The sequence below is a fragment of the Macaca nemestrina genome, chromosome 17 (genome assembly GCF_043159975.1).
Source record: "Macaca nemestrina isolate mMacNem1 chromosome 17, mMacNem.hap1, whole genome shotgun sequence".
Lineage (NCBI taxonomy): Eukaryota > Metazoa > Chordata > Mammalia > Primates > Cercopithecidae > Macaca > Macaca nemestrina.
The window spans coordinates 75,981,660-75,994,296 of record NC_092141.1 but is presented as its reverse complement, the minus strand read 5'-3'; the positions used below and the strand labels follow the sequence as shown (position 1 = coordinate 75,994,296).

The following is a 12,637-nucleotide window of genomic DNA, read 5'->3' as shown; positions in this document are numbered from 1 at the left end:
CTTAGATACTTTATCGCGACTCCTGCCAGCAAATGTGTGTAGCAGGTATTGCTAACAACCCCATTTTGCAGAGAAAGCAACTGAGGTTCAAAGGAGGTGCAATGACTAGCTTAAGGCTGCCCAGCTAGTAGGAGGCAGATGCTGGATTCAAACCCCCACTCACTCTGGGATCTGGGCCCTTTACCACCATGTCCTACCTCCTCTCCAAGATGCCAAGCAAAAGAGTTGCTGTTTATTTCAGTTCTACGGTGAGACAGATGTGTGGGGAGCCCTGTGTGTATTTCCCATCTGATTCTCCTGACAACCTTATGGGATAGGCCCCCTTAGAGCGTCCAAGAGGAGTCCCTGATATCTAGGACGCGTTCTGGTGCCCTCTCCACATCGTGCCCTGTGTGGTGTCTTTCCTACTGCTGGTGCCCCAGGGTCACCAGAACCAGACAGTAAGTACCTTGGGGGCTTTCTGTGCCCACTACGCCCAGCCTGAAGCCAGGCACTCAGCAGGTGCCCCACAAACACTTGAGGACGACAGAGTTTTAAGTAGTTCCACTCTCCAAGGCAGCCCCTGGCCCTGCAGGTGCATGTGGTAGCTCTCAGAAAAACACAAGAGAGAGGTGAGGTCTGGTTCTGCACCCAGCTCTGCTCCCCGCCCCATGGTGCCTGGGCCGCCCTCAGGGCACTCCATGCCCAATCTCATGTAACCATGCTGATCATCTGATGAGATGGGAGAGGGGGGTCTGTCATTATATCCCCATTTTACAGATGAGAAAATAACAGGCCCAGAGAAGCTAAGGAATCTGCCCAAGGTCACAGAGCTAACACAGGGCAGAGCAGGATTCAAATGCAGGTCTCATGGATCCCCTGCCCACACCCCCCTGTCCTACGGACCATCACACAGACTTAGTTCAGATGTCACCTTCGACTCCCTTCTGCACACGAAGCTCCGGGAAAGTCAAGTGGGTGGGGTGGGGCTGGATCCACAGGCTTCGGGTACCAGGAATGAGCCTGACTTTATCAGAGGGATGTGGTCTCACCGGAACATACCGAGCTGGGGAATGATGTGATCTGGTTGATATTTTTACAAGCTCTTTCTGGCTGTGTGTGGAGAGCAGGGAGAGTGACCAGTCAGGACTCTGCAGCGGGCATCCAGGCGAGAGATGACAGAGCTGGGAGTGCTCTGAGATGGAGAGAGGTGGAGGGAAGGAAGACAGTGGGCATGTGCCGGAGGTGGAGCCCACAGGCCTGGGGAGGGTGCGAGGAGCCCTGAGGGATGCAGCAGGAGAGGGACTTCTGTCTCTGCTAGACACAGAGCAGGCTCTTGGCAGCATTGCTGGATGGATGAACTGGTGACTGAGTGGGCCGGAGACGGAGGGGGCATTGCCGTCCAAGCAAGACCACACTGGTGGGCAGCACAGCCGATGCGTGAGGTTACCACCAGCAGGCTCCTCCTTGCCAAGGTGTCAGAGGGAAAAGAGGTCACAGCCAACAGTGTTTCCAAGAAAAGGAGCCTGAAGTCACTGTGTCCTGCGGGGTGCCTCTGTGGGAGTACGGCCACTGTGCTTCTCACAGCACTTTCACAAACATCCTCGGCTTGGATATTCCCAGAACCCTGGGGGTGGGGCGGGGCAGGGAGGACTCAGGGATAGAGAGAAGATGAAGGCAGGGAGGAGGGACGATGGGGAGGAGAAAGGAGGAATGGAAGATGCAGGGAGGGAGGGAGGAGGAAGAAAGAATAAAGAGAGGAAGGAGGGAGGGAGGATGGGGAGGACAGAGAAAAGCTGGAAGGAGGGAAGTTAGAGGGAGGAGGGTGGAAGTTAGAGAGAGGGTTGGAGGTGGGAAGGATGGAGGGATGGAAAGAAGTTGGAGGGAGGGGAGGATGGAGGGAGGAGGGAGGGAAAGATAACAGGAGGAAAGAGGAAAGACAGAGGGAGGAGGGAGGGGAGGATGACAGGAGGAAAGAGGAAAGACAGGGAGGAGGGAGGGGAGGACAACAGGAGGAAAGAGGAAAGAGAGGGAGAAGGGAGGGGAGGATGACAGGAGGAAAGAGGAAAGACAGAGGGAGGAGGGAGGGGAGGATGACAGGAGGAAAGAGGAAAGACAGGGAGGAGGGAGGGGAGGACAACAGGAGGAAAGAGGAAAGAGAGGGAGAAGGGAGGGGAGGATGACAGGAGGAAAGAGGAAAGACAGAGGGAGGAGGGAGGGGAGGATGACAGGAGGAAAGAGGAAAGACAGGGAGGAGGGAGGGGAGGACAACGGGAAGAAAGAGGAAAGACAGAGGGAGGAGGGCGGGGAGGACAGGTTTTATTTGCCAGTTTGACAGCCGAGCAAACTGAGCCTCTAGGAGGTTGAGTGACAAGCCAAAGACTGTCCAGATGGTGAGTGGCGGAGTCAGGACCAGGCCACAGGTCCCTGACTCCAATCCTGATGGTTTTCACTCCGGTCCCTTGTCCTCCTCTACCCTGGCCCTCGCCCTGAGACACTGGGAGCTCACAGCTGCAGCCTTGTGCCTGGTACGGCAGGGTTCTCGGCAGGTGTCGGTCCGTAAGTGACAGGGGGATGCGCGGGTCGGCCACAGCCCCCACGAGTGCTCTCTCTGCTCCTGAGTATCAGTCTGGGCACTCAGTTCCCACCCCTGAGGCTACTGGAAGTTCCCCAGTTCCTTTCTGCCTCCTTGGGGCCAGGGTAGGGCGCTTGGCAAAGTCCCTGTGCCAGAAAATGTGATGTTGGGAACACACACTTGGGTGGCTGCCATCCCCAGCCCGGGCACAGCCTGGGTGCTAGGCCCTCTTTCAGCTCCCAACTGAGAGCCTCAGTCTCTGATTTTGCAGTTCACAGGAGCCATTCAGAGCCGCCCTGCCTCTGAGAGGTGAGGAATTAACACCGTGGCCTCCACTGGGGCGGCTCAGCTTCTTCCATTCCTGGGCCCTGCAGGCTGGTAGACTGACCTGGGGCAGCTTACAAGATTTGGGCAACTTATGTCTTCTGGGAAAAATTCCAAGGTTCAGGAAACATGGAAATAGAATGAAAGTGATGATATATTTTGAATATCTATAGGGTGCCAGGCATGAGAAGGGGCATTTTCCATGTTTTTTTTTTTTCGTATAACTTCACGACAACCCCAGGGTTGATTCTATGATGCTCCTAACTTAACAATGAAGGAACTGGAGTTCAGAGAGGTTAGGCAATTTGTCTGAAGACACACAGCTGACAAGTGGGAGTCTGGACTCAAACCCGGGGCCATGTGGCTTCAGTGTTGGCCGTCTGATGCTGCTGCTGCCATGTGGACTCATGGTAGGGAGGAGAGGGGGAGCTGGAATGAAGATCCAGCCCCTTTCTCTATCCCTGGGTCCAGGAGGTGACAGATGCTAGTGGCAGGTGAGCCAGGGAGACTGATGATTTTTACTCATTTGGTTTTTCCCAGGCTCTGTCTGGAGCTGGGCTTAAGTCAAGCAGCTGCCCTCTGCCTTTCCACATTCCCTTTCAGAAATGGGGTGATGGCGGTGGAAGGAGGAAAGGCAATTAAACAGCATTTCCCAATGCCTCCGCCTCTGCGAGCTTGCCATGGTAGCAGGCAGGCCGGGTTGGATGTGGTGACAGTGGAGAGCTTGCTCTGGGTCTACAGTCCTCAGAGGCAGGGTATGGCATCGGGGTGGGATGGAGGGAGGGCGTGGAGGTGCAACAGCAGTTCCAGTTAAAGTCCAAAGCCCTTACAAGCCCACGCACCACGAAGCCATCTGATGCAGCGGCTTCCATGTGAACTAAGCGGGGAGGAAAGGGCCTAACTCAAGCCCAGCTCCAGACAGAGCCCGGGAAAAGCCTGCAGAGAGCCTGGCCTGTGGGGGTGGAAGTGTCTGCTTTGTAAAGGCCGTGGTGCTTCACCAGAAGGGTCCTCTGTGCAGGTTGGGAGTTGGCAGCTCAGTCATTGTCTCCACCTCATCGACTCACACCCAGGAGCCTCAAAGAATGCAGACACTAGGGACCATTCTGATTCCACCCAGAAGTGTCCTAATGAGCACTCCACGCGAGGGAGGGGCATCCATAGGTATGTGCTGGGCACCTTTCCATTCACTGCCTCATCATCCCATTTTCCAAACGTCAACAAGAACTCGGAGAGGTCACCTAACCTGCCCAAAGCTACACAGCTGCCTGGAAACTGGGGTTTTGAACTCTAGAGGTCCAACCCCAAAGCCTGGCCTCTTTCCCCTACCCCAGGCTGCCTTTTCAACAGAGTCCATTTTAATAGAATATCCCTCAAATAAAGGGCATCATTTCTTCTAGGCCTCTGTATCAGGAAGAGCTGGGCTTCTATTATGAAATATTCCCCTTTTATTGTATGCCCCCGTGAACACACCTCTGGCCATGCTCCTTTCTTTGTCCTGGCCCCCAGGAAGCTCAGCCACAAAGCTGTGGCCTGCCTTGGCCCCCAGCTGGCCTCTGCAGTCGGTACTGTGGACACTAGCTGGACGCAGCCATCATCTCTCATTTTACTACTTGATTTTTCTATCCACCCCAGTCCCTCATCTCTTTATCTATCTTGTCCCTTTCTTTCTTTTATGGTTGAAGGAGGAAGAAGTAAACAAAAAGTAAAATCATGGGATGTCATTGTTACAGCTTTGAAAAGTTTTTCATTGGAAGAGGTTAATACTAGAAAAAAAGTCCTTCATCTGGTACCATGTCCTGCCTCGCAGTTCAGAAAAGAGAGTCTCGTAGCATTTCCCGGAGTATCACGGAGATGCAGAACAAGAATTGGGGGATGGGACATTGGGGGCAGATCCAAGCAGGTCCTCCCTGGCCCCTCCCTGGGGCTTAGAACCAGTTTGCTTCCTTTTTGAAGCTGTTTCCCAGGACAGCAAACCCATGCACCCGCTGGAGACAGTATCCTTGTTGAAGGGAGGCTGTCATGGAGGGCAGCGCCGCTTCTCTGAGTGTGGGTGCAGGTTAACCACAATGGAGGCCTGAGGCACAGAGAACATGGGAGGGAGTTTCCATCGGTGTTCTGCACCTATTGCTGCCCCATGCTATGGTGGCTGTGTGTTGCCCAGCCTTTGCCCAGGTACGCACCCAAGGAGAGGTTATGCTGGGACAGAGCCCCAGCCAGGGGGCCCCACAGTCCCTTTCTGCTCCTGAGCCACGCGACCTTGCATAAGTCACTCTGCCTCACCTGTCTTGAACTTCCCTGGTTTGCACAGCGTAAGAACTGGGCAGCATTAGTGGTTCTCAGCCCCAGGATGGACGCCTTCTGGGCATTGTGGGCAGGGTAAGCATCACTATTAATAAAGGACTGGGATTGGTCCCTAAAGCAGACACCAGGTCATCCCATTGATAGGATCGCTTCCCCCACTTGTGTTTCATGTGCTTTCTCTCTCTCTCTTTTTTTTTAGACGGAGTCTTGCTCTATTGCCCAGGCTGGGGTGTAGTGGTGAGCTCTCGGCTCAGTGTAACCTCCGCCTCCCAGGTTCAAGCAATTCTCCTGTCTCAGGACTAGCTGGGACTACAGGTGCATGCCACCATGCTGGCTAACTTTTATATTTTTAGTGGAGTTGGGGTTTCACCATATTGGTCAGGGTGGTCTTGAACTCCTGACCTCAGGTGATCCACTAGCCTTGGCCTCCCAACCAAAGTACTGGGATTATAGGCATGAGCCACTGTGCCTGGCCTCTTTTTTTTTTTTTTTTGAGACAGAGTCTCGCTCTGTCACCCAGGCTGGAGAGCAGTGGTGGGATCTCAGCTCACTGCAACCTCTGCCTCCCACGTTCAAGCGATTCTCCTGCCTCAGCCTCCCGAGTAGCTAGAATTACAGGCATGTACCACCATGCCCAGCTAATTTTTGTATTTTTAGTAGAGATGGGGTTTCACCATGTTAGCCAGGCTGGTCTCGATCTCCTGACCTCAGGTGATCCGCCCACGTTGGGCTCTCAAAGTGCTGGGATTACAGGCATGAGTCACCGCGCCCAGCCCCACGTGCTTTCTCAAGTGAAGTGAAGTGACTGGAATTCCAGCTACCAGGAATCATGCCTGCTCCCTCTGCCCTCTGTCCCTGCAACCCTAAACGATGCTTCCCCTAGACTCAAGAGGTTCTCCACGGGGGCAATTTTGTCCTCCAGGGACATATGCAAAGTCTGAGCCCATTTTTGGTTGTCACAGCTGGAGAAGGAGCGGCACTACTGGTTCCAGTGCGGGGAGGCCAGGGATGCCGCTAAACACCTACAGCACATAGGACAGCTCCTGTGATAGAGAATGATCCCGCCCCAGTGTCAGCAGTGCTACAGGTGAGACACCCTGCCCTGCTCCGAGGGGCAGCTGATGCTGAACCCACAACCCTCGGTGCTCCTGAGTTACGCTCTGTGGAAGGGCTTTCTTTCCCACAACTGCTCCTTCTTCCATCTTTCCCTACTTGGCCATGGTGCTGCCTCCTGGCCGGCTGCTGTGGCCCCAAGTCTGGGAGCTCACCCTTCATTCCTCATCCCTTTCTCTGGGCCATCCCTCCACTTCTCCCATCTCTGCTGCTACCATGTAGCCCCACAATGTCCGCCCCAATGTCCAGATGGGTCTCCCGGTAGCCTCCCCTGCCTGCTGGTATCTCCATCTCCAAATGCAGTCAGAAGTCTGCTAAAAACATAAACCAGATCACCGCACTTCCTTGCCCCAAGTTCTGCAATAACACTGATCTCATATGAAATAAAGCAGGCTTCTGACCCTGACCTCCAAGCCTCCCCCAACCCAACCCCTGACCTCTTCCTTGCTCCCTCTCCTCTGTCCACACCAGGTTCCCTCCTGCTCGGGGCCTCGCCTTGCCCTTTCTTCTTCCTAGAAGGTTCTCCCTCCAGGTCCTTTTTGTGGTTCAGGTTTTGGCTTAAATGTGACAGCTTCCTGTCTCCTTGACCAGCCAACAGCAGCCCCCGCCAGCCGCTCCTCACACGCCCCCTGCTCTGTTTTCACCATAACATAAATCAGTACCTAGAAGTGCCAACGGCCTCACACGTAGGAATATCAATTCCAGGACAGCAGGGACCTGTCCGTCCTGTCTGCGGCTGTGACCCTGAGCCCTGCATGTCTGATACAGACCAGGAGTTCAGTGAGCCTGTGCTGAAAGAATGAATGAGGGGACAGCCGCACACCCAGCAGGTGGGTGACTTGTAGCCTGTGTGTGTGTCTCAGCAGCAAAAGGGTCAAGAGTCACTGAACTAAGTAGCCTCCAAGGCTCTTCTGGCTGGAAACTCCTCCGGCAAGGACTCTCCATGAGGCCACACCAACCCACCTTCAAAGTGGAAGCTACGGGCAGAGGCTCTCTGGGGTTTGTGTGACAGAGAATGAGAGGTGGGAGGAGTGTTCCAGAACAACCAGGCCCCATTTTCAGATGAGGAGACAGAGGCCCACCAGGCCCCCTTCCCCGCACATTGCTGCTCCAGTTTGGCTGTAGCTTCCTCGCCTCTGACACTCAGGGTCTGGTGACCCGAGGCCCCTTCCTACTCGGCACTTCTGTCACTATGTCCTGGAAATCCCCAGAGTCTGGGCTGCTGGTGGAGACTGACACAGGGGATTTATTTTAAAGATCTGCTGATTTTCCTACTGAGACATTTTGAAGGTCCTCTTCCTGAATGATTGGAGAGTAAGCACCAGCTGTGAAGCAGAGACAGGGCGAGAACATGTTTGTGATGGACACATGTCTGTGTGCCCCCAAAATTCATATGGTGAAGACCTAATCCTTTGTGTAAACAATGGTATTTGGAGACAGGGCCTCTGGGAAGTGATGAGGTTTAGATGAGGTTGTGAGGGTCATGATCAGATCAATGCCCTCGTAAGAAAGGACCAAACAGCTGGTACCCTCTCTCTCCATTTTAATAGAGCATTTTAATAGAATGATCTGGCCCCAATGTCAGCAGTGCTAAGGTTAAGAAACCCTGCCCTGGTGCGAGGGGCAGCGGATGCTAAACCCATAACCCTTGGTGCTCCTGAGTTATGCCCTGTGGAACCTGCATGAAGAAGCCGGCCATCTGCAAGCCAGGAAAAGGGACCTCACCAGGAACTAAGTCCAGTGACACCTTAATCTTCTCCACAATTCTGGAGACTTCCCAGCCTCCAGAACTGTGGGAAGTTCACATCTGTGGTCCAAACCATCCAGTCTATCATATTTTATGATGTCAGCCCAAGCCGACTCCAACAACCCCCTTACCTGCCCCTTCCCAAATCTGCATGGTTCCAATAAAGGATTTCCCCTGACTAGCGGACAGAATTGCTCCTATGTTCTACCTTGGCCATGATCTGGGGAGTGAGATGCAATACTCAGGAGCTGGGCACGACATCTTAAGCCTCATTTTCTACAACTATAAAAGGCAGATAATTAATATTTACCTTGAGGTGTTGCTGGAAATTACATGCACAAATGTGAGTCCTGCATGAAGGTCTTCCGTAGTGATGGCTGTGATGATTAGCACCCAAGGGCAAAGGGGGTCCAGGATGAGGATTCTAGCTGGTGGCACTTGGCGCATCAGGGAAGGGGTACCTGCTCTGACACTGTCATTCACCCGGGCCTGACTGGACAGGCTGCCTCTGGGTTATTTCAAGAGAAAATGAAAGCAAACACAGATAAGAAAAGTTTCAAGCCCAGCGCCAGGCCTGGAGTGGGTGGAGAAAGGCTATTATTTGATGAAACCTCTCTGAACGGTCCTATGTAGGGAGTGTGGTTTAAGACAGAGCCATGCAGCTGACCCACCAGGAAGGAGTTTCAGGAAACTCTTTGGAAAGAGTGAGCCTCCCACCTGTGGGCACCTGGGGGGGACTCGGGGCAGCTGGGGCCCCTTGGGAGACATCCATGGCTGTCTTCTCACTCCCCTCTGCAGGGTGCAGGGCTAATGCTTCCTCTTCCTCAGTGCGCCATGGTGGGAAGAAAGGTTGGGTACACTGGTGTGCAGGATGCTGCCTAGGTGAGGCAGGTGAACATGACTAGGGCAAAGAACTCCTTCACTCTCAGGTTCCAGAACCTTCTCCATAACTTCCCCCACGAGTGCCCAGCACAGAGCTGGCACTAAACAGGCACAGGGGCCAGGCCTAGCATCAAGGCTGCTATATTAAGGCCCTGGCAGAGCTGTGGGCATGCTGAAGGCAGCTTCCTCCATCGGGTTGGGGGAGGGGCATGGCTGAGGCACCAATACCCTTCTCTTTGGGTGGAGAGCTTTCCTGATGGCAGCACGGGGACTGGGTGGCTCTAGTGAGTTCTCTAGAGTTGGTGTGGGTGGCAGGGCCTTGGCATGTGGCACAAGCTGCTGCCCTCTGGGTCCAGTCTCCTCTTCCCTTCCATATCTACATGGACTCTTTTGCCCCTGGCATGAGTACATGCTCTGTGACGTTTGCTTACATTCTATACCCACTGAATTCCAAAAGGCATGAGATTGAACAAGTGTTGGCTGGTGATGCCTTAGATAAACCTTGAAAAAAGGTTTACTACCCTTTTCCTATGTCCTCAGACTTGGCTGGGTGTCACCAAAGATATAAAGAATGAGATGAGTGTCTCAGAAGGCAGGGAGATGACTGACTGGCAACTAGTCTAGCACACAGTGGAAGGAGAGAAAAAAGAGAAAGAGATAGAGACAGTGACACAGAGACTGAGAAACAGATCGGGAGAGAGACATAGACAAAGACTGAAAGAGAAAGAGGAAAAGGGAGGAGAGAAAAGGAGAGAAGAAGGGAAGGGAGGAGGAGGGAAGGGGAGGGGAGGAGAGGAAGAGGAGGAGGAGGGAAGGGGAGGGGAGGAGAAGAGGGAGAGGAGGGAAAGGAGGAGGGGAGGGGAGAAGGGGAGAAGAGAGGAGAGGAGGAGAAAAAGGGAGAAGGGAAAAGAAGGGAAGGGAAGAGAAAATAAGGGAAAAGGTGTGTTATGCAATTTATGTATCCATTGTGCATCCTCACTTCTAATGCCTTCATGCTGCCGCCAGCCCAACCTCAGAGCTGGGCTCCACTGGGTAGTCAAGTACTTGGTTCTATTTTTAATGGCAACCCAGAAGCTGTTTGGGAAAAGGCAGGATGATCTGGTGAGAAGAGCTTTGTAGTGAGACAAAGGCTCCAATCTGGCCTGGCTGCCTCCTACCTGGGCGCCTCTGGGCAAGTCCCTGAACCTCTCTGCACCTCCCTTGCTCATCTGCAGATGGGGGTGAAGACAGCGCGCTCGCAGGGATGTCATGGGCAGACCACGCGGTAATGTGCACAAGGCTCTGCACACTTGAGTATTTTGACACTTCCCAGCAGAGGGGCGGGTAGAAGGGAGAGACTTTGATTTGAGGGGTAGAAAGAGGCTAAGACAAGGTCAGCCCTGGTGAAGCTGGGAGCAGCAGACTTTTGCACGCAGCCTTGCCAGAATGCATGGATGCCTTAAGTACACAAAGGGCTGGGCTTTCCGGCCCGGCAACATCATTTATAAGACACGAACATGAAACTGAATCTGTTGTTTGCCAGTTGCCAGCAAACCCTTCAGAGTTCTGCCTTTACGCTCAGAGTCTTATCAGCTGCCTGCTGCAGTATTTCTTTAGTTTCAGCCCAGAGGTTTGATTTTTTCACTTTCTTCTGTTCATTTTGCTTTAGAGGTAATGCTTTGGGATACTTTTCTAGAGAACAGGCGGAAACAATGCATTTTAAACATGAAAGCCAACATGGAGGTAACCCTCCCTCCATGTCCCCAGAAAGTGGCCTAGGGTTAAGGTGCTGTCCAGGCCTCAGCTCTGGCTACTTGCTGGCAGGTGGAGGCATCGTAGGAGGTGAGGTGTCAGGTGGTTGAGAGCTGTTGGTCTAGGGATGTGCTTTTTATGAGATAGGCTGGCAGTTCCCACCCAGGTTGAGGGACTGTCACAATGATTCTAGTCAAGGAATCTTGAACCCACTCTCCCAACCCTGGATCCCACAAACATGTTCTGGCCCTCAGAACTGCTGAGCATTGGGGAATAACACAGGCAGCCCAGTTCTTTCGGTGAGGTCCCCCAGATGGCTCCCTCTGCTAGTGGAGCCAGCTGCCCAGATCAACTTGGGGCTCTCTTGACGAACACCGAAGTGCAAACGGCTCGAGGCAGCTGGCAAGATGCTAAGTGCAGCATTAATCCTAATTAGGATGAGGAATTAATAAAGGAAGCCAGGCTTGCTGGCATGGAGGACTTAGTTTCAGAATTTCCACTGGGAAACTGGAAGGCCCTGGGTCCACGCATACCTTCGGGTCGTGCCAGTGGCATGACTTATGACTTACTGTGCCAGGTAGATGGCACCCGATGAAACTTGCTTGTGAGGTGGAATATGGGGCACTGCAGCCTCTGCTCTGTATCCAACTCAGGTGCTGTAGCAGGTAGTGACGTGGGTACATTCTCCAGAGGAGAGGAGTAGGTGTTCGTGATCTGAGCAATTGCACACTAAAAATGATGTTTTTCAAAAGAAAAGAGGAGGGTGTGATCGTGAGCCCACTGGCTCTTTTGTGTGGCTGTGCTTCTCGAACTACTGATTGAACACTTCTGTTACCTGCAGACGCCACTCAGCCCTGGTATTAGGCTCCAAATTGCAAAGGGCAAAGCAGCCTCTTTCGGGAGTGGGGGTGGGAGACAGAGGTGGGCAGGATCCCCGATGAGATGAGAACAAGCACGGTCTGGAGGGGGAAAGGGGGCCAAGTTGACTTCACTAAGCAGATCCAGCTTCACAAACCCTCTTTTCAGATGACTTCAAACGCGGCCAGAAAAAGGCTCCTTGCCAACCTCCACCAAGAAACAACCGCAGCTGAACTCTGTGCAGGGGCTGAACTGCAGTAAGGAAGGCTAGGTGTGTGGGAGAACTTCCCGAACTGAGGGGCGGAGTTAACGCGGGGAAAGGTTACGGAAAAAGAAAGAGGGAATTCTGTCCAAGGGTTTTTGAAAAATCAAAGGAAAGCCTCCACCAACTCTCTCCACCCAGTCCCAGATCTGAGCGCCGCGCTTAAGCAGCAAACCTGTGCCCAACCTGGCCGGGACCAGGCGGCCCCTCCCCAGCCACCTGTTAGTTCAAGTTCCGCAGCCGGGCAGAGGAAGGGCGCCCAGAAGGCGCGGAAGCCGAGCGCATTTTGGCGTTGGAGGCATCCAGGCCCCTCCCCAGTAGGGAGCTGTCCCCAGGGTCTCAGGGCCGAAATCCTGGCTCCTAGAGGCATTCCAACCTCATGACACCTACTACTCAGCCTCCAGTTGCATCTGGGGGTCGCAGCGCCCAGCTCGGACCAGACGACCACGCCCCTCCCAGTCTGTTCCCGGTCCGCAGATCGGCCCTGCACACCCTAGTTTCCTACTGAGGTCTCCGCAGCCTCCCTGCTGAGGGGCCGCGACCGAGGTCGCTGTCTCCGTTGGGGGAGACTCAGTGTCGCTCCCCTCACCACTCCAACGCGCAGCGAGGAGCGGGCCGGTGGCTCTGTGGGAGACGAGGCGGGCGTCGGGCTGGGGCTACCCAGCTACCCTAGATCTGCTCGGAACCCAGCCCCTACCCCGACCCCGACAGCGCCCCCGCCCCTACTTCTGCCCCCAGCCCTCGGCCCGAGCCTGTAAAGAGAGCCCAGCGGCCCCCACGCGCCCCGCCCCCGGCCGGCCCCGCCCCAGGATGGCCAGTTCCCATGGCAATGGCACAGACACCGGTTGCCAAGCAACCCCTCCCC

General features: G+C 54.2%; 1 protein-coding gene across 3 annotated transcripts in view; it reads right to left on the bottom strand.

Annotated features, from left to right (window-relative positions):
- LOC105469370 (calcium voltage-gated channel auxiliary subunit gamma 4) overlaps nucleotides 1-12,637 on the bottom strand; it is a 68,049-nt gene that overhangs the window by 54,529 nt on the left and 883 nt on the right. Inside the window, exons 1-3 of one of the 3 annotated variants that reach the window (XM_071083490.1) lie at nucleotides 11,992-12,156; nucleotides 11,488-11,611; nucleotides 11,222-11,381 (exon numbers count right to left, since the gene is read on the bottom strand). The exons of 1 other annotated variant lie outside the window; for it this stretch is intronic. In XM_071083490.1, coding sequence (XP_070939591.1) covers nucleotides 11,222-11,381; nucleotides 11,488-11,611; nucleotides 11,992-12,142 — 435 coding nt within the window. In that variant the 5' untranslated portion in view covers nucleotides 12,143-12,156. Of the gene's footprint in view, nucleotides 1-11,221; nucleotides 11,382-11,487; nucleotides 11,612-11,991; nucleotides 12,157-12,637 lie in introns of those variants that run through there. One more of the 3 variants, XM_071083488.1, reaches the window with a different exon arrangement.